General features: G+C 38.3%; 1 protein-coding gene across 7 annotated transcripts in view; it reads left to right on the top strand.

Annotated features, from left to right (window-relative positions):
* rptor (regulatory associated protein of MTOR, complex 1) overlaps window positions 1–20,909 on the top strand; it is a 147,115-nt gene that overhangs the window by 85,897 nt on the left and 40,309 nt on the right. For 4 of the 7 annotated variants that reach the window (XM_032562846.1, XM_032562842.1, XM_032562843.1 and 1 more), the window contains exons 12-22: window positions 390–458; window positions 659–760; window positions 4,511–4,594; window positions 5,592–5,702; window positions 6,552–6,626; window positions 6,755–6,820; window positions 9,652–9,843; window positions 14,894–15,034; window positions 15,467–15,587; window positions 16,196–16,336; window positions 19,013–19,168. In XM_032562846.1, coding sequence (XP_032418737.1) covers window positions 390–458; window positions 659–760; window positions 4,511–4,594; window positions 5,592–5,702; window positions 6,552–6,626; window positions 6,755–6,820; window positions 9,652–9,843; window positions 14,894–15,034; window positions 15,467–15,587; window positions 16,196–16,336; window positions 19,013–19,168 — 1,258 coding nt within the window. The remainder of the gene's footprint in view (window positions 1–389; window positions 459–658; window positions 761–4,510; window positions 4,595–5,591; window positions 5,703–6,551; window positions 6,627–6,754; window positions 6,821–9,651; window positions 9,844–14,893; window positions 15,035–15,466; window positions 15,588–16,195; window positions 16,337–19,012; window positions 19,169–20,909) is intronic. The other 3 variants (XM_032562847.1, XM_032562845.1, XM_032562848.1) reach the window with 1 other exon arrangement.

The following is a 20,909-nucleotide window of genomic DNA, read 5'->3' as shown; positions in this document are numbered from 1 at the left end:
CATCTCATTTGGATCTCTGCTGGTCTGTGAGGTTGGAAGGGCTCCTTGCCAGTACCCTAATCTTGGCTCCCTTCTCAGGCAACAAGTGTGAAATTGCTGTTCTGGGACATTAAATATTCCTGTTAATGAAGCTTTTCTTTTTTTCATCAGCAGGATGAAAAAAAGAAATTGAACAAATTAGTAATTTTCTAAGTGCAGATTATCTACCCAGCATGCTTTACATTTCACAAAACAATGAATAAGGTCAAAGTTTGGTGACGTTTTTTTTTTCCTGCTGTGATTATTTATAAATTAACCCATCCATCCAGTTCAGTGCTGTCATTTCCCTCCTCAAGATCTATTACCGTACCCAAACATGGCATGATTCCTGCTGTAATTTCACCTCACAGCATGATCAAATAACGTGGGGCGAGCAGCCAATCAGGTGGCCTGCCACGGCAGCAGAGACCACAGAGACGGTAAGCTGATCATGATCGATCGGGATTTATGTTGTTGCTGCAGTGCAGTGTCACCTCTCAGCTCATTATGTTGGGCCTTTTTATGAAATGATGAGCTAGTTGCTGCAGACTGGCTGTGCGTGTGTGTGTGTAAGAGAGAAGGAAATTCAGCGCAGTAAAAGCTCTAATATCTTTGTTACTTCTGCTGCTTGTGTCCACAGCACAGTCCGTTCTTTGCAGAGCAGCTCACGGCGTTTCAGGTCTGGTTGACCATGGGTGTGGAGAACAGAAATCCTCCTGAGCAGCTCCCCATAGTGCTGCAGGTACACACACACAACCACCCCTGCACACCTTCTTATAATCAGTGTTTTCTGTATGCATGATGCGTAGATCATTAACCCAGAAATGATCTACGCAAAGCCTGGTGATTGGAGAATATACCATATTAAAAACATGAACATCGAAGTCAAGCATAGATTCAATATTTGCTTTAGTATGTTACACTATAACTACAAGAAGTGAAACTGATCAGTAGGTTTTTTTCATTATTTCTGTGGGAAGAAAGTATGATAATTTATTCATTTTGCAATTATTAGTGAGAAGATGCCATTCTGTCTTCCTCTCACTCTTTCCTTTTGTCCTATATTTATCTTATGACTCACATCTGCTTATATTTAATAGATAAGGATATTTGCGCTGCTTTCTGCAGTTTGTCTTTTGGCTGCCAGATTTTCTTTTTTAAAATATGTTGATAATTGGCATTAATGCATTGATGGCTCAGTCAAAAGTGCTAAACAAGGGTTCTAGAAAATAATTAGAAATGGTATCATAGATGGTACTCTGACATCCTGTAGAAATTTAATAAAACACTCAGCTTTACTCTTCTGATACAAAACAATATTATTGCTAATTCCACAGTGTAAAAACTGCATGTCTTCCCTTTTTTTTGAAAAAGAAACAAAAAAATCACATTAGCATTAAAAACACAGCACCGGATGAGAGAAAATCAAGATTTTTTTGCCTGACTAATGAGTTTTTGGTCATTTTTACACGTGACGGCTACAAATTAAACATGACATAGATGTTTCAGGTGTTTGCAGATCCACATCTGTTGCATATTGTCAAGGGGAGTGAGGGCCAATCTTTTCCACAAAGTTCACAGCACACCAAGCAGCTGCTTAAACTGACTACCGCTACATAAAGTGCTGCTGTCGATTTTACCTGATACCTAAAGCCATCAGTGTTGCAGATTGCACAGAAAAGGCTTTATTCTCCATTATGAAGCAATAGCATCTTGATTAAACTCACAAATCACCTGCCAGAATTGTACCGGTAGCCGGGAATATTACTGCTACAGGGACTACTTCTTATGCTGAGATCTTGCTCTTCTCCAAGGCTTAATTTATTATAATTTATTACACCAGGCATTCCTTTTTACCACATCTTTTACCTCAGAAGTGTGAAAATCCTTCTTGGAAGTTCAGTTCAGGACTTTCAGGCTAATTTCCTTTATTACAGCCCTACAGCTACACCTACTTCTGTGGCCGCTCCTGTGTCTGGTAGAGATGGTAAATTTGTTGGGGGGGGGCTGCAGTCTGATGCTTTGCTCTCGTCTTTCCACCTCCACCGCCATCTTCCCCGCAGGGTGGTACAGTGGCGGCGTTGCATTATATCACAGCGTAGTAGCTGCATGAAGCTGTCCGTGCTGAATGGTAATTTCCTGCTGAGTCAGCGCTCTGCGAGCAGCAGCACATCCATACAGCGGGGCCCGTCGGGACCCGTTAAAAGCCAGGAAAAAGGTGCCGTGATTGAAGAGCACGTGGATACTGTGTGTGTGCGTGTGCATGTGTGTGTGTTTGTTTGGAAACAACAGGGAAACAGCTGCAGTAGCCATTCAATTTGTGCAACTTTATGCGATTGAACACCGTGATTGGGAAAAAATATATGTGTACGTATTACTGGATGATCCTGTATGTTTAAACACACTGTTACAGGAGGATGAAGACTGGCATTTCCTTAGAGCGCTTATGATTTGATGCCAAATATATTCAGGCACCATTTGAAGGATGAAAGATTAACAAGAAACAAGAAAAGCAGAGTAATCCATCAATAATGGTCTTTAGTAAAATGAGCAACAACTCATCTAGAGCAGGTTTGAGATGCTGTGCTGCGTTGTCTTGACAACAGCTATTTCATCTAAAAAGGATTAGCAGATTGTGCGAAGGGATTACAGCATTTAAAAATCGCAGTGCTACGGTAACAGAGGCGTTCAAGCCTGTTTGTTCCTCCACACGCTGCTGTAGCTATTAAACAACATATTCACCTCACACAGAGCGTAAGTTTTCATACCTGAACATTTTCTTACATTACAACCACAAATGTAAGTCATTAGGATTTAATGTGAGAGACCAACACAAAGCATGATTGCGAAATGAAACGAAAAGCATACAGAGTTTTCAACAATACTAGCCTTTAACTAGGCCATTCTAACATCTGCATATGCTTTGAAAACGATGGAGTTGCCGCTCAGGCTGTATGTTCAGGGTTGTCGTCCTCTAACAGGTTTTCTTTTAGGATTGTACTCTTATTCGTCTTTATCCATTTTCCCCTCAACTCTGACAAACTTCACTGGCTTTACTGGAAAAAAAAGCCCATCCCCACAGCATCATGCTTGCACCACTGTGTTTCACTGTGGATTTTCTGCCACACACAGCATTTTGCATGTGCCTATTATATTGCTTATGGCATATTTGTAATGGCTTCCTGATTACAGTCGCTTTATTTTTGACACTCTCCCAGAAACACCAAAATTTGTGGCCTGTGCTTCTAAAAGTTGTCCTGTCTGCAGCTATGTCCACCTGAGCTGGGGTTCCCTGCAGCTCCTCCAGAGGTAAACAGTGGTGATTCCACTGCTTCTCAAACTAATGCTTTCCTTGCCCTTACTCATTTTATTTACTAATTTAGTGACTTTGGAAAATAATTAGTGGCATCAGATTTTATTTAGAAGAATCAGTATGTGCTATTTTTTCAGATTTGACACAACATGAAAAAGTTTGGGGGGTGTGAATATTTTTACGAGGCACTGCAACATGACGTGCATCGGTGCTCAGACACAGGAGAACAGGAGGCAGCGCTTACTCACTGCTTGCGAATCAGAGTGAGGTGAAGATATTGCAGCGGTAAAAACACACTCACGTTCTCTGTTATGTTGCAGTGTTGATCTGGGAGTTTATTTCCATTCCTTCCAGGCCTTCTGCTCTATGAATAATGCACACCAAATGTAGTCGGTGATGATGTGAGAATGAAAGAAAGATATGGATTTAGTTGGATTGCGCTCATACCAGCAGAGGTTTGGGTCGGGTTGTTGCCCCGTGGCTTTTCTGCGGCGCCTACGTCACGTAAAAACACACGAGCACGGACGTTCCCACGCTCCTCCTCAGAGCTGGAGGCAGACGTGCTGCGGTCTTCCCCCGGCCTCCTCCTGTTTCTGCGGTCACGCTCACAGGTCGATGTCCCCCCGAGGATTCTGTTCATGCGTCGTGTGTAGGAGGAGATGCTTGTGTGAGTCTGCGGTCCTCCATATGCTTGTTCCCACACACGCTGTGAAAGTCACATGGAGATGCTCCGGCGTCCTGCCTTCACACAGATTTTAATGCTGCATTGCATAGTCTATGCAAACACAAGCATTTATGTATTTTTAGCATCTGCCATATGCATCCTATAAATAGTCCTGTGTGGCTACAACAGCTTTCTAAATTATTCCCAGTTGGCATCAGTATTTCATTATATGAACGCAGGTAAGTTAAAGCGCCCACTCAGATGATGTCATACTCCGATACCTCTGTAAGCATCCAAATAAAATGGCAGCCAAGAGGACACACCCAGCTGCCCACGCCGGCATGCCCACACACTCAGTAATGGTTCTGGTTCTAGTAGTGGTGGGAGCACCACCTGTTCCAATCCACCTTCTCTGCCATATTCCCTGCTGCTCTTCCTCTTCCTTTAATCTCAGACTTCCCTCCGGTTTTGTAGGCAAACCCAGATTACCTCTGATCTGTTTTCCTACCTTTCAGGTTCTCCTGAGTCAAGTGCATCGGCTGAGGGCTCTGGACCTGCTTGGACGGTTCCTGGATTTGGGACCCTGGGCCGTCAGTCTGGTTCGTCCGCTTCTTTTATATCGGTTTGACACTGCTAAGTGAATTCGGACATAGTTAAACCCTGAATGTCAAAGGTAGTTTATACAATTTGAAACCATAAAAATATGTTTCACCATAGTAATAACTGCATAATTTTTAAATCTATCAAAATGGTTTGAAAGATTTAAACAACAGTGCAATAAAACTTACACAAACTCTGCACAGTCAAATAATTATCGACTGAAGAATTAAACGTGAGCTTCAGATGAAATAAAACCAAAATATGCAATCAGCTCACGTGGTTTACAAAGAACACTTTGGTAATATTGACCACATATTAAGAATTAATCTAAAAAAATCCCCTTCATGCTGTTTTCCCTTAATAAATGTAGTCATACAGTTGAAACCAGATATTTCACCAAGTAAAAAGATTTTTTATCTTGTTGTTTGACCTTAAGTCAGATCAAGCTCTTGTTTCAGGTCAATTAGAATTACCAAAATTATATCTATTTGTTAAATGCTAGAAAACTTTGCGAGAACATTTTTTAGAGATATATATATTTTTTTGTAAATTTATTGATTTCAGAAGTTCACATACATTTGGCCAGTTTCAGGAAATAATGTTTTTTAAGCTTTATGATTTGGGTCAAACCTTCTGGGTTTCCTTCCACAAGCTTCTCACAATACTTTACTGGAGTTCTGGTCCTTTCCTCCTGACAGAACCTTTGTAACTGAATCCATTTGGTCTTTTCAGGCCTTTTCAGTCCTACCAATAGCTTCTCCATACGATTGAGATTATGGCTCTGTGGTCTGTCCCAACCTCTATTTTTTTTAATTTTTCAAAAAATATATATATATAAAGGAGCATTGTAGAAAGTGATAAACAACATCTCAGCACTTACATCAGGGCCAGTCTGCTGCCTGATTCAGCTTTACTCTATCCTCACACCTGTTTGCTGAGATGCCACATGACTTTGCCCTGTAAGCACCGGTGCTGTGTTGTTTCGGGATCTTGCAGGCCCTGTCCGTTGGGATCTTCCCATATGTGTTAAAGCTGCTCCAGAGTTCAGCCAGGGAGCTGCGGCCGCTGCTGGTGTTCATCTGGGCCAAAATCCTTGCTGTGGATAGTGTAAGTAATGCTAAACAATCACACACAGATGTTTACCATCTGTGTGTTTGTTTCCTGTTTCTTTCCTGTTTCATTTAAAACCTCATAGAATGGGCACTTAAACATTAATGTAATCAAAACACTTGGAATTTGTCAAAATTTAAACTAAAAGGTTCAGGGTTGCGTTAATATGTGTGTTTTATAAATGTTTAATCACCATTTTGATTGTGAAGTAAACCTGTAGTGTAATTTTCTCACAAATTAGACATTAGAGAGTTAAACTGTGAGCATTCAGCTGAAGCATTTTTCTTCTTCATATCAGTGACATTCTCACAATCTCACTCTGGCTAAAGAAAAAATTACAGAAATGGATGGAGAGAGGCTTAAAGTGCTTTTCCTCATTTTTTTCCTTTTACTTAAGAGTAACAGTAATTGTCAAAACCGTGGGGATAAAGTGCACCTCCTAAACAATGTTGTTGTTAAAGAATTTGGAGATGATGAGTTGTGCCAACAAATAAAACTCAAATTCAAAAGGCCTTATAAAGTCTTACAAATTAATCAAAATATATTTTAAATAACAGACATCCAGCCATGTTTAAGAGCTGAAGCGTCAGCTTTTTTTTGTTAATTTTAGTTAGAAATGGTGAAAATCTGGCAACAGTTGTTGCTTATTACTGTTGTACTACCTAATATTTTGTTTTTGAGGAAAATTTGAAGACAACCGTTCTTTTCAGCTGATCCTGATTTAATAATAGTATTCAGTCGTGACTCAGTCTGTTCTGGGAAAAAGAGAAAAAAGCAACACATTATAATAATTGTTACTCTGAATGAAGAGTGAAGCCTCTCAACTCCTGCTCTCCATCTTCACAGTCATGTCAAGCTGACCTGGTGAAAGACAACGGACACAAGTATTTCCTGTCTGTATTAGCTGACAGTTACATGCCTGTAAGTATCAGCCGCCATCGCTGGTAAAAAGTGTTTCATGCGATTGTTTCTGCTTAATATGATGCGAAGCTGTTTAAATATTAATAGCTTACTGTGAGAGGGTTGAGGAATGTTTTCCTCTATTTCAGGCGGAACATCGTACCATGGCCGTTTTCATTTTGGCTGTCATCGTCAACAACTACAACACAGGCCAGGTACAGAACAGGTTTGAATTTGTGTGTGTGGCTCCGAGTGGATCGTCAGAAGGCCAGAGGGAGCACACGGCAAATTATTAATTTACTCCTCTCGCCAGGAAACGAGGTCTTCTCAGAGCCAGCTGTCATCTCTGTCGCCTGTTGTATATTTCCAGTAGATATTGGTTATGTGACAGTTTTGTCAGCAGCAGTTACTTCTGCAGCCTCTGTTTCTGCCCCAGCCACCTATGTGGTGACACTTTATCTCCAAAAGAGTCACTTCCGTCGGCCCCCGGCCTCCTGCGTGCAATCCCAGAAGCCTTTTATGTCTGCTGCTCATCAAATACCCAGCGGGGCAGCGTAGGGATAATGTAACTCACCATTCCACCCAGACACGCAAACAATTCCTAAGAAAATATTTGTAATATTTCTGTCTAGTTATGGTTGTTATTTGTGTCTTTTATTCCCACTCATGTGCCTGTTTCTGATATTACATTTTATAAAAGTGACAAATCAGAAAACCTGTGCCCGCTGTCAGGCTCAGAAACACCAATCCTTCATGTATATTTCTCTGTAAACTGAGCACTCCCACATCTCCTGCTGGTTTCTGTAAATAATAGATGATTGTGACATTACAGAGTACTCGCTCCCTGCTTTTCAGCTTCAGTTTCCTGTTTATTTCTTATGTTAAACAACGCCATTCATTGCTGTGGATTTAAAGCTGAGAATGTGTCACACAGCAATCACAATGTTGATAAAAGTATTTGAAGCTCTTATTCATAATAGTCAACAGGTTGCTGATTTCAAATATGAGATTGACTAGGCAATGAACTAAAATAAATAAAGGAAAAATATATTTTTTATGTCACCAGGGGCAACCAAACTTTCAACCTAATTGCCCAAAAATGGCATATTTCTATTTTATTTAATATTATCACCTCTCACAAAAAATGTGATTGATTTTAGTCATAATTAAGTTGTTAAAAATGCAACAAAAAAGTTACTTCTCTGCAATATCTACCAGGTGTAGTTACTTTTTCTCTCTTTATTGGGAAGGTTTGTAGGAATTGATATTTTACTGACCAATTGGACAAACAAAAGCAGAAAATTAGAAAAGGAACAACTGAATGAAGCAGTTCAGGCCTACATTTCCCAAAAGGAAAATCCTAAAAATTCCTCATTAGAAATATGTTCTGTAGTACATTTTTATGGTTTAATAGTAGCAAGCATTGCTGCTGCAGCATTTAACTGTCACCAACCCATCATCACAGTAGAAATGAGCAACATTAAGATGCAAGTTAGAGTTGAGTATCCAGTAATTTCTCTTTTTTAATCAGATTTAACTATAAAACCTGCTAAGACAGTGTACTTTGTGTCCATATATTTCTTCACTGCTGTTGTAATTCATGTTTTTTTGTTAATTAGAATCTGCGATTTGAAGCTTTGTGAAAAATGTTTGCCCCTCGTACTTAAATGTATCAGATCATAAAATTAAACCTGAGCAAAAACAGAAGGAAAAAATGTTCTCATGATTTTATTTACTAAAGGAAAAAGCTATCCAGATCATTCTGGCGATTCTTGCAACCCTTCTGGACAACAACGGCCATTTGGCATTTGTGAAAACTAACAATGAGGCTTTTATATCCCTGTGGAGGAATCCTGCCTCGTTTCTTTTGTCAAATCATTTTAAGTCAGCCATATTGGAAGGATTTTCAGCATGAATGGCCAATTTAAGCTCATCTCAATTAGCTTTCAGTTCAGACTTTTATGAGGCAGCTATTGAAATCATTCAAGGTTGAACTTGCTGGTCTGCGTCAGAATGTTGTTCTGTTACATAACCCAGATGTTGGTGATCTGAGAACCACAAGCTTATAAATGGCTTTTTAACCCTTTCCAGATGATAAAGTGTCGTCTTTAGATCGAGGCATGATGTGTCTCTTTATGAAAATTTTTTTCTCCTACTTGATGATGTTCAATTCAATTGCTTTTTTTATACTATAAGTCTAGGACTGAACATGTTCATTCAACTGGAAATATGTGATTAATTATGATTAATTATATTACTGATTTAATTGGGGGTGTGGTCAGTTTAACCACAATGTCTGAAGATCTGCAACATCAAAATTTGACAGAAAAGCAAAAGAAAATCTATTATGTAAATGGACAAGATACTCTTTCATTTTTTTCTTTTATTGTATTAAGTCTGTTTGTTTTTTTACCCATAATGACATTCAAATCAAACGTGATGTGCGTTATCAGCTCTCAAAGTGTTGTAGTAACATTGCAGAGCTTTCCTCAGTGCTGCTATAGAATGGATCTGTTTTATCATCTCAGTTTACATAGCACGGATTTTCTTTCCAGTCGCTGTAGTTGCTGCATTTTTGATAACTTGCTTAAAGAATAAAAAGCAATAGAGCTAAAATCCAAATATAAAACAATATTTGACATCAATATGATTAAAAAAAATTATGTGTCACAACTTTGCAGACTTCACAGTTAATTTTAGTAAAGTCTTAATGTCGTTGTGTTGCTAATCTATAATCTTTTCTGTCCAAATCTCACAGCAAAAGGTTTAGACTCGAGGTTAGTGGGGATTTATTGACTAATGAGTTTCAAGTCAACCTAAGACCTCTGTGCTGCTTGGTAGGATTAGGCTCCTATCATGCTTGTTTTGTCATGAATCCTATACAGAAAGACCAGTTTCAGCCACGAGTAACAGCAGTCACCGTCAGAAGAGCTCTGTCTATTCTTAACTGGAAATAACATATATTTTTTCCTTTATAAAAGATCAAAGTAGACAGCTAAACAATTTTAGGTTTCCAACATCCTTTCCTCGTCTTTCTGCCTTGTAGGAGGCCTGTCTTCAGGGTAACCTGATCGCCAACTGCCTGGAGCAGCTTTCTGACCCCCACCCGTTGCTCCGACAATGGGTGGCGATCTGCCTGGGCCGGATCTGGCAGAACTTTGAACCAGCGCGCTGGTGTGGCGTCCGAGACAGCGCTCATGAGAAGTTGTATACGCTGCTGTCAGATCCCATCCCTGAGGTGAGAAGTCTGAGCCACACCTTGAACACAGTCAAAAACACATGAAGATGTGTATTTATGGGGCACCAAATGTCGGTTTTGTAGTTGTTCTGTGTCCATATAGAGAGAGGACAAGAGTTAAACATTTCTCTTCACAGATTTTTTCCATTCAGTCTCACCCGGCTTCATCAGTTTTGTAAAGAACATAAGCAAAAATGCCAAAATTTTGCCTCAAGAGGCCTGAATACAAATCCACACCACATTTTCAGTTTGTCAGACAAATATTTTTCCACTCCACAGTTAAGTGCAATTATTTTGTCATAAAACAGATTAAAGATTGTTTGTAATGTGGCAAGATGTGAAAATGTTCCAAAGGTTTAAATACTTTTGCCAACTGCTGTTTATTTCTGATTTATAATTACTTTATTGATTGTTTCTATTGTTCAAACTGAAAAGATTTTAAATTAACAATGAAAGTTGTTTTGTTTTTTTTGTAGATTCCAGATCTATCTTAAATTCTCAGTAGGGTTGGGTTAGCTTTACATTTTTAGATTTCCTATTAAGATTTTTCCCTCTGAAGTTGAAGCTGTCATAAGAAAAATGGAGCAACGCCACCCGTATAAACAAAGATTTAATAAAGTGCTGGTTTTTTTTAATGCTTTCAAACTAGATTAAACGTACAAACAAGAGTTGTTGCTACATTTATCACAGAATTAGACGGCCTTCTTCCCACAGCTGTCGCTGTTTTCAGTTCTTGAGCACGCTCTCCTTTGCCCAACTACTCCTACATTCCTCCAAAGAAAGTCTTGGTGGATCATCAGAATCCACAGGCCTCTCTTTTCTTTTGACAAGTGCTTCATGACTGGAGCTGTGTGGGAACCTGAGCTGGGTGCAGATTTCACAGATGAAGGGTGGAGAGAAGCCGGCTATTTCTGTGCTCGATCAGCAGTTCGAGGTTCTTCACAGGCTTCATTTTTCTAAACCTTGACTGGCTGGGATGTATTCAAGTGTGTGGGTCACACTTTTTATATATATATATATATATATATATATATATATATATATATATATATATATATATATATATATATATAAACTTAAGTCATTGCGCTCTGTTTGTATTCTGGCTTAAAATGAGCTAAACTTAGCAGACAGAACTGTTTTACCTTGATTGTCTTCCCGTTTTCTGCAGTAAGATAATAACTGAGAAACCAGACATGTGAAATAAATGTCAAACATTTTCAACGACATCACAAAAAAATGTATAGGTCAAAGTTTAAGAGTAGTTAAACTTTGAAATTCCTTTGCTGGCTCTTGTATGAAAAAGATAAAAATGAGCTCTATGAATAATGGTGGTCAGAATTTGGCTAATAGCTAAATTAGGTAAGGTGCCAGATACATTCATCTTCACCCCTGGTAAAATACATGTAAAAACCTCAAGATAAAGTAATGTTTTATTGCACTACCACAATATCTCTCTGAAATAATAGTTTTTTATTAAAAACTACCAGTGCAACAATTCTTGATACCCCAGCTGTTATTACTTTGTGCAACTTCATTCTGTCAATATGACAGAACTGTTTTCTACTTTTATATTTGATTTGCAGCCAGGCAGAGGAATGTTTTGGATAATTCCCCTTTGCACAACCTCTCCAGATCATCCAGAGTGCTTGGTCGTCTTATATTCTCTGCTCTCTTGAGCTCATTTTAAGGTCTGATGAGCTCTGGTAAAATGGAACCTTTGGCACCTTTTTACCAGAGGTGCCAGTAAGTGCAACCCACATTTTTTTATTAAACTGAAGGTCATTCAAAGCGTTACAGGTAATCTGATATGTGATATATTGATCTGATTTATCAATTTGAAATATCAGATGAAAATGATTAAGTAAGATGAAGCCAGGGGTAATGTCCTGCAGACTGAGGAAGAAGCTAGTTCTATGAGCACATTTAACATTCTGACTTCTTATTTGTTATTATCCTTGTATTCTCCTTGTTTCTATTAATACTTTAATTTTGTAAGGAAAAAATATACATATTAGTGCTGGTTGATTAAAATGAGATGAAAAAATCTATGAAAACTTTTGTTTTATTTTGGATTTTAATGATAAAGTTTTCATACCAGCAGCAACATCCAAATCTGAAGTTAGTGTCAGGCATGAAAGAAAATCAGTTTGGATAAATACAGTTTTCCGTATATTACATGCGTTGTTGTCCATCTGTCTTTGTATTATAACAGTGAACAAATTTTTATGAGCACAGAAAACTAAGATTTTGGCAAAAAACAGTAGAATTTAGGCTTATTGTGATGGAAATGGTGCTGCTTGTGAAAGTTTATGGACATAAAAATTGCAATATGTTTCGAGAAATTGTCTGAAGAAATACCGAAGGAACATTTGTTGAGTCATGTTGTACATCTTTGGCCTTTACATGCTCTACTGAACACAGAAACAAACCGTTCTGTAACTCCAGTGAGCAGGGAACCACTGTATGAATGTTTTACGATCAGATGCTGTCACACGGTGATCCTTCATGTTTCCAGTAAGTAGATCGCTCTTCTGTCAAGGCCCACATCCTTCATGTTGCAGCTGGAGCTCCAGCACCTTACTGGGTCATGCGTGGACACCAGAGAACAGCGTGCAGAGATCGCCCCAACATTCACCCAGATGCTGCTAGAGAAACAGCTGCTTCCAGCAGAAACCTTCTCCCTGGCAGCTGTTTTATCTGCAGGGTTGAAACTGAGGTCTGCAGAAAGCACTCACAGCCTCTTCTGCATGTCCAGGCTTTTGCTCCAACAATATAACAATTTTTGTTGGTAAGGGCTGCAGAGGGTTTTTTTCTTTTTTTCTTTCCAGATAAATCTTGCATTTTAGACATTTGTATGTTTAAAAAGGTCACATTGTAAATATTAATCTCTGTTTTGGAGTCAAACACAAATCTTTTGTAATGTACAGTAGATATTAATTGTATTTAGGGTAAATCGTTTTTTTTTTCTTAGTTGGGGGTTTAGGAATGACCCTAGGACTCAACAGGTTGCTGTTTTCCTCTGTGGTGGAAATTTGACTTTGTGTTGTTTTTTCATAGCCTGGCAGGGAAAATAAGAGCCGCATAAATTCACGACTATCTACAACTTTAATTGGAGTTGAGTCAAGTTTGAAAAAGTAAAAGTAGGCAGACATTCACTCTTTTAGAGTTTGCAACTTCCCAGCTTCGTACATGGAAGACACGGTCTTCAATGAAAAGAATTTTGAAAAAAACAAAACAATTGAGTCTTAACCTTTAGCTGTAAATGAATTTTAGTTTGACAAAAATATTTGTAGACATACTTTCAGATGTACCATAGCTTCAGTCTAGTTTAAAAAGGTGAAAAAATAGACATTCCTGTTCCCTGGTTAAATCCAGTCAAGGACAAAGTGCATTAGATGGAAAAGAGCTTTTCTTTCTTCTACTTTATAAACTTGATTTCAAATGCCAAAGAAGATGATAACAACAATGCTGCAACAAAGCCCTTTCTATTATCAAGTGGCATTGAGGAGGCCTCAGGCTAAAGTCACTGACCATGAAGTCTACTGTCTCTCCAGGGTTTCTCTGACAAAGGTACAAAACGTTTTTTGTTTTTTTTCACTAAAGCTTTAAATTAATAATAACTCTTGAGGCCACTAAGGATTGTTTTATTCTGACAGAGGTTGTCTCCAAAAAACTCACAGGGAGACACCAAAGACCTCTTGCGCAGCCTGATAGGACGACACAGGTAAAACATCACCTGGAAGGTCTTATGGTTCAGATGTCTGTCTGACAATCACCCTGCCTAAAATATGAGTGAACTGAATTTCACAAAAACCTGCCAAGTAATGCACTCACCAGTCACTTTGTCAGGTACACCTTTCATTTACTTGGTTCAACAAGGTGTCAGAAACCTTCCTCAGAGATTTTAGTCTATATTAACTCTGTAGCTTTGCCTGGCTTTGACAAACCTGTGTGAATTGTAGCTTTAGTTTCTAGTACTTGACTGGAACATCACTTGGGTTGGTCTTCAACTGCTGACGCCGTCTTGCTCCAGGGTTCAGCCTGTTGATGATATTCTGTGTATCATAGTTGCAAAAAGTTTAAAAAGACATTTTCATATTCATTGAATTGCCATTCACTTGATATTTTTAGTTTTCTCTTGTTTGCTCCCTTAGGTGATGGAGGTATATTGATAATTTTATGGATTAAGGAGTCGGGAGACGAATGTCTCATTCAGAGCATGTGTAATTTTAGCTCTTCCTCTATTCAATAAACAACACTTCTCTGTTAGGTAGGCTTCCATGAAAGGAAAATTAAACATAAAATTGGTTTCTTTTCTCTCTAAGGCAAAGATTTATGAGATCCACAAAAGACTGCACTTTCTGTTCTTACATTTGCGTAATGCACCTTTAAGACCAGAGGCATATTAAGCTGTCTCTCTGGGAGCTGTCAGTAACTTCAACACCAAGTCCCATTTTAATTTTGCAGATAACCTGCGTGATTATTAAGCAAGGTCTGGTTTTTGGTATGAAGGAAAACCCAAAAAATCACAAATTCAAAACTGCAAAATGTTTCCTTCATCCTGTTCCTGTAGGTTTAAATTAAAAAGGGCTGAAGTGACTGCAGAATACATCAACAACGCTTTCTGTTTTAGTCATGAAGCTTTGTGTTGCCACCATAAACCACTTAGAAAAATATTAATTCTTGTGCTGTAATTTGGTTTGGTTTATGACATCAGTCGCTAATGCAGAATCCTCTCTGGGCGACGCCGAGTTTAGATTAGACATCCAGTGACGCGGAGAGAGAGAAATGAGATACTGTACTGCCGATCAGCTAATAGATGCTTGCAGCTTCGATGATCTTCACATTTTACACTGATGCTGGGAGACAAACTAATGTTTAATTACTTCTAGAACTTTTATTTATTGGTGTCACTTGGCATTTTGTCAGTTTTGTGTGTCTTAAAAGAGAAGAAAAGTGTTTAAAAGTCTGAGAGTTGTGCTCACAGCGTTACATCAAACACCAGCTGAACAGAAAGTTGAGGTTTGTCATCTTTATTTAATTGCAGGTAAGATGTGCTGCTGTGTTTGCTCTGGGAACATTTGTTGGAAACTCTGCTGAGAGGACCGACCACTCCACCACCATCGACCACAACGTGGCCATGATGCTGGCTCAACTCATCAACGATGGCAGCCCCGTGGTCCGCAAGGTCTCTGTGCTACACAATCACACTCATCACCAATCACACATGAAATGCAGTTTCATCTTGGATTTCATGGAAGCAAAAACTTACCTGAGATGTACAAATCCGATTTTTATTTTGTGGCTGTTTCTTTGTTATGCAAGCATAAAACATTTCTTTCTAGTACAATTATCTTAGAACATTTGAAATAAGACAAAGCTAACTTACAAGTAACTTTTCTGCAAGATATGGAAGTTTTTTTAAGTAAATAATTTCTTAATATTTATAAAAAGAAAGCCTAATTCTACTGGCAGATTTTTTTGCTAATAGCGTTATCCCAAAGTTACAAATATTTCAAAATGTCAGTAAGAGTATTAAGACAGTGTCTAAAAAAATCCCTCAATATGTTGGATGCTTTTATGGAAGTTTTTTTTTTGTTTTGTTTTTGCTATTTCTCAGGAGCTGGTGGTAGCCCTGAGTCACCTGGTGGTCCAATATGAGAGCAACTTCTGCACAGTTGCCCTCCAGTTCATAGAAGAAGAGAAGAACTACGCCGTGCCATCACCAGCCAATGCTGCAGGTGATTTGAAGCTGATCTTGTTTGACGATGTGCAAAGTCTAACCCACAATTTGATTTCTTTCTTTCACCATAAGTTCATTTATTGTACTATTTGGTATTTTTTGAGGAGGATTATTCCCACAATGCGTGTAATTGTTCTTACAATGTCCATTTGTTACAAAATAGAAAGTTGGGGGTTAAGTGTGCTTTGCAAACCTTGTCCGCCATTTATCCATCACAGGTTTTTGAGTGAACTTAAGGATGAGATGATAAGATCTAAAGCTAGAGATACAGTTTTCTGCACAGGCAGGTGTGTTGTGAATTCAAGGATACGTTTATGTGGTAAACCATATGCATATGTAGCATATTGAGTTTAATTTCCCCCTTTAAAGCATTAGACTAACAACAGAAAGGGGAGCAAATCAAATAGTTTGAAGGACCTGTACAGCGCTCTAACATTTCTGGTTGCTGGATTTTTTCTAAGGAAATATTCTCCAGTTTTACAAGTTTAGTTTAAAATTTTAAATGTTCCTAAATTCACACAGTTTACCAAAAATGAGAAGGTTTTGTCTTTAAGTTTCAAACATCAATAACATATTCTTTTTTCTTCTGTCTCTGTTGACAATCAGAACCCGGCAACATGACTCCAGTGAGAGACAGCCCGGCCATCCCTCGTCTGCGATCCGTCAATTCTTACACCAATATCCGAGCGGTAACCACTGCCCGCAATCTGAACAAAAGTCTACAGAACCTCAACCTGAATGAAGAAGGTATGACAGAGAGAGAGACGGATGCTGAGAAACTGAGATTAAAGGTAGCTGTTTGTAGGAGGGGAATAAAATTACCAAAATGTATTTTCTCAATGAAAAAAACTCAGAAATGAAATTCTTCAGATGTAATTTATGGTGCACAATATATTGCATAGCACTTGCCATTGCAATTTCAGTTTTTTGCTGTATTACAATCACATAGTGCTACTCAGATGAAATATTTGGTAGGAAATTATTATTTGAGTGCCAGCTATTCAAATTCAGCAGGACAGCAATGAACTTTCACCATCTTCCATGGTTGCTGTGTGTTTTTAGTGGCTGCGATTCCAAACCCTATAAAAAAGGGATATTTTAATAAACCTAAAAACAGAAAGAATTAGGGAAATGTGTGTTTATCATAATATTATCTAAATATTTAGTGATGGTATTACAATTAGGTGTTTTTCTAATGTTGTGGAGCCATATATTTAATATATCTACACTCTTTATGCAATTATGATAGAAAGTGACCTTGGTGGAGTTTGCATTGGGGAGCTCAACGTTTTCACCCAGTTCATCCCCTGTATCCAGGCAGAGCAGAGAATCGGACACATGTAGTTCATGAAAATGGATTGTAGTAATTTCAATTCTTTTTTACACATTAATTGCTTCTGTTCTTTCAATCCCCCAACCACTCTTCAGATTCTCCAGAGCTGGTTTAAAATACCAATTTTAACATTTTTAGTCCTGTACTTAAATGAGTTTATTCGTCTTTTTGTACGACACTTTTCCCATCCACTTAATTTCCAGTTCAATATCTGGTGATCCTTTTTTTTTGCGAGGCAGTTCTGCTTATCTTATTGAACGGAAATAGTTTTCAGTTTCCCTCTTAGCTATTATTAACGGGGTAGCTCTTCTTAGAATATGATTTCATATTTACTGAATTTACTGAGAACATCCAATAAAAAGAGCTGCGGTGTTATTTTCCTCATTCAGATTGTTCTTGGAAACGCTGAGCTGTCCATGGTGCTGAAGGTTTGAGACATTTCTTTTGGGGTTAGAGGTTGCAGCACTGTTAAATATGAAGTATTATATTCTTGTGAATAAATAATAATTCTTGAAAATTGTTCAGTTTCATTGAAAATTTAGTTGATAGTAATAGAACATTTACTGAATGTTGTTGCTGTATTTTTAACTTGATAAGAAAGATACCTTGCAGTGGATGATGAGCATGTTAGGGACTTTTGAAGGAACACATTATCGAAACCTCTATTCAACAGGCCCCGAGTTTGAATTAAACCAAAATATTCATCTAAAGTTCTGGTTTTGTTTCTATCTGTGACTGAACCAACCTGACAAGAGCAGACATCTCAAGACCTGCATGCCACATTCAGCCTTTTTCAAGTTGCCTCAACACTAGGCTGTTGCCTCACACCAGTCAATTAATGGATTTCTGGATTCTATTTTTTTTAAGTTTGGCAATTTCTGTGATTGAATTTGACAATCTTAAAGTAGAGCAAAGTAATTTAAGAAAATTGCTTACATTTCAGTTCATCCTAATGCAACTTGTTAGTTGGCTTGTTGTTAACATTTGTCAAATAGCAGCCTACTATGCACAACCTATATGAACTATGTCTCAGTCCAACACTCCTAAAAGTGGCTGAGAATAATGGAAAGGCAATGTTGTGATAACTTGCTGAAGGTAGAGGTTAAGAAAGAGCAGGAGCCTCTTAAAGAAAGAGAGGCCTAATTTTAAGACATCAGATACGACTATGATTGAGTAATTTGATATATAAAGTATTGTCATAACAACTGAAGATAACATAGTTACTTGACTCTGCTATAAAATGGCTCTATGTGCCTGGAAAATACATAATGCTGCTCTCTTCCCTCAAAGACAGATAACTGGAGCAGATTACCTCCTGTTAGTCATCCTTCTAAATGACTCAAATTCCTTCTTTTTTTTACCTTTGTTACCTTTTCATCTTCCTTATTTAGTTAAATGTTGATATCATACAGCCTCCTGCAGCTGTATTTATCAGGCTGTAATCGTTTTGTTAATTAAAATAGGTTCCAAATAAAGACAAATGATCCCATTTACAGCCAGCTGTAGAAATGTCAGTCTAACATTTCCTCCCACAACTTTCCAAGCACACACCAGTCTGCTGTCACTCCCAGCCTTCTGTGTTTCTGTCACCTCTCGGTGATTCAGGCAGCCAAAGCCAAGCATGCTCCCCTCCGAACCAGCGCTGCCACACTGAGTAATGCATGAGCTGCGTGTAGCGCTAAATCACCAGCGCTCGGTGAAGTGCCTAACCTACTGCTGACACCATTTCTAATTCACCTTCTCGGTGCTCGTTCCAATGTGCAGGGGTGTTTATCATCAATGAGCTCCGAGCAGAGCGGCTCTTTATTCTCTACCAATCTCCATTCTCACATTTCAGCCTGTGGTTTGTTAGGAGGATGCATGGCATTTGAGCTTGTATGAGTCAGAGTAATGTTTGGGGAAACTGTGAGCTACAGCAGCTCATGCCTTCACCGGAAAGCTCACATGAAATTATGAGGGGTTATTCTCCGAGGACAAGTATGTTTCCTTACTTATTGGGGTGTAATATGGTTTCCTTTATTTTTATTTTACAATTTATCCAGCAGCAACTGGAGTAATAAATGCCACTTTTCTCAATTTCTGCTCTTTAGGCGGCCCAGCAGCCTTCTCTCCTGGTAACCTGAGCACCAGCAGCAGCGCCAGCAGCACGCTGGGGAGTCCCGACAACGACGAGTACATCCTCTCGTTTGAAACCATCGACAAGATGCGGCGGGTTTCTTCATATTCCTCCCTAAACTCCCTTATAGGTAACAATCATCCCACAGTTTCAGGACAGTAGATCGGTTCAGATTCCCTACTTAAGTTGGGTAAATTTGTCCCATTATATGGGTTCTGGAGGAGATCTCTTTGGTTTAGGTAGATGGCAGCTTACAAAACAACACATATCACAGAAAGCTGGTTTTATCTAGCAATAATACAGAAAAAAAGTGCTTCAAAGTCAAGCTTCTCCACCAGAAGCCTTTTTTATGTTCTGCTCTTCTGCTTCCAATTTTCTCTCTTTTATTCGTTCAGCCTTTAAAGTTCTCTTCATTGTGGAGCTTTTTCTTCCTAAAGCTTCAATCAGGGTTGATATCAAAGAAGAGTAAAGCATACCAAACAACTTCTCAGTTTTACAAAGGTTTCATTGTCTGTTTCTTTCACCTGCTCACAGTTATGTCTGAATCACACTTTAGTTTATCCCTGATGCACTGCAAACCCAGAGACGGGCCTCATAGTATCCAAGCTTGTTGATTCCAATCATATTTGATTGAAAAATAAATATATGTTTTAATTTTTGTTATCTGGTCCAAATATAACCTATATATTGAATATTTTATTGCTTAAACTAACTAATTTCCGTGTAGAATTAGTTTGTTTTAGTGTTAATGGTTAAACCAAACCAAACTTTGTAGTACATCCTTCACTTCAGTAAAAACCAGACCTGTCAATGCCAGTTAAATGTGATTTATGTTCATAAATAACATACAGACAGGCTGTCGTCCATGCAAGAACTGTTACTGAATTGAAAGGATATTTGAACAATAATATGGAAAATATGATTTTTATTTTGTTATATTTAAGCAGAAATCAAAGTTGATTTAACAAAAAAATACACTAGTTACTTTTGTGATAAGTGGAGCAATAAACTCCTGTTGCATTAAACCTGCAGCAGTTTTGAGTAGGACTTTATGCGTTGATTACAATCATCACAGTGTATCTGCCCTACCTAAACCTCTGTGATGCTGCAGCTCGGACAGCAGCTGCTACAGGTTTTTACCAGACAGAAAATTACCAACAGTATAGAGGATGAAGGCACTTTGGAGAGACTGGGACCTTTGGGCATCCCATAGGAGAGTCACTGCTTCCAAACAACAGTCGGGATAAACAAAGTGTAAAGAGCATCAGGAAGGAGCATGAAGGACATTAAAGTGCTTTTCTTGATCTTCCCTCCACTGTCTATTGCTCTCTGGTGTTTGGCAGGCTTAACTATCTGCTCAGGCAGCCACTAAATAATAGCTAAATAATAGTTCTCACCACCTCAACAACAGAAATATAAAACTTTTTCTCCTTTTTTATTCCTAATTTGCACTTCTCTCTATGTTCTCCGCTGCTGTGTCATGTCCAGTTTTGTCATTTTAACTTTGAATGTTTGCAGTCAAAACATAAATCTTAAATTAACTTATAATAAAAATCCACATACCGAGGAGAGTTTTTTTATTTTTCCCAGCACATTTTCTTTCAGTTCCACCCTAAATTAATTCCAGTTGCTTTGTATGCATAGCTTCATATCAGATAATGCTTTTTTTTTTTTTTACAGCTTCAATACAAAGTGGTGTGTAACTATGTTTCCAAAAATATTAAAAATTTGTCCCTGAAACTCGTTCAGGTCATTCTTTTCCATTTTCTTCAGGAAACAATTAAATCTCTTAAACTGAATCTTAAAAATCCAAATATAAGCCAAGCTTTTTGTCAGTCATCACCTCTTGCTGAAATTTTGGGGTTTATCTT

This window comes from Xiphophorus hellerii, chromosome 5 (assembly GCF_003331165.1).
Source record: "Xiphophorus hellerii strain 12219 chromosome 5, Xiphophorus_hellerii-4.1, whole genome shotgun sequence".
NCBI lineage: Eukaryota > Metazoa > Chordata > Actinopteri > Cyprinodontiformes > Poeciliidae > Xiphophorus > Xiphophorus hellerii.
Note: the sequence above shows the minus strand (reverse complement) of the source record. Positions and strands in the feature narration are given on the sequence as shown.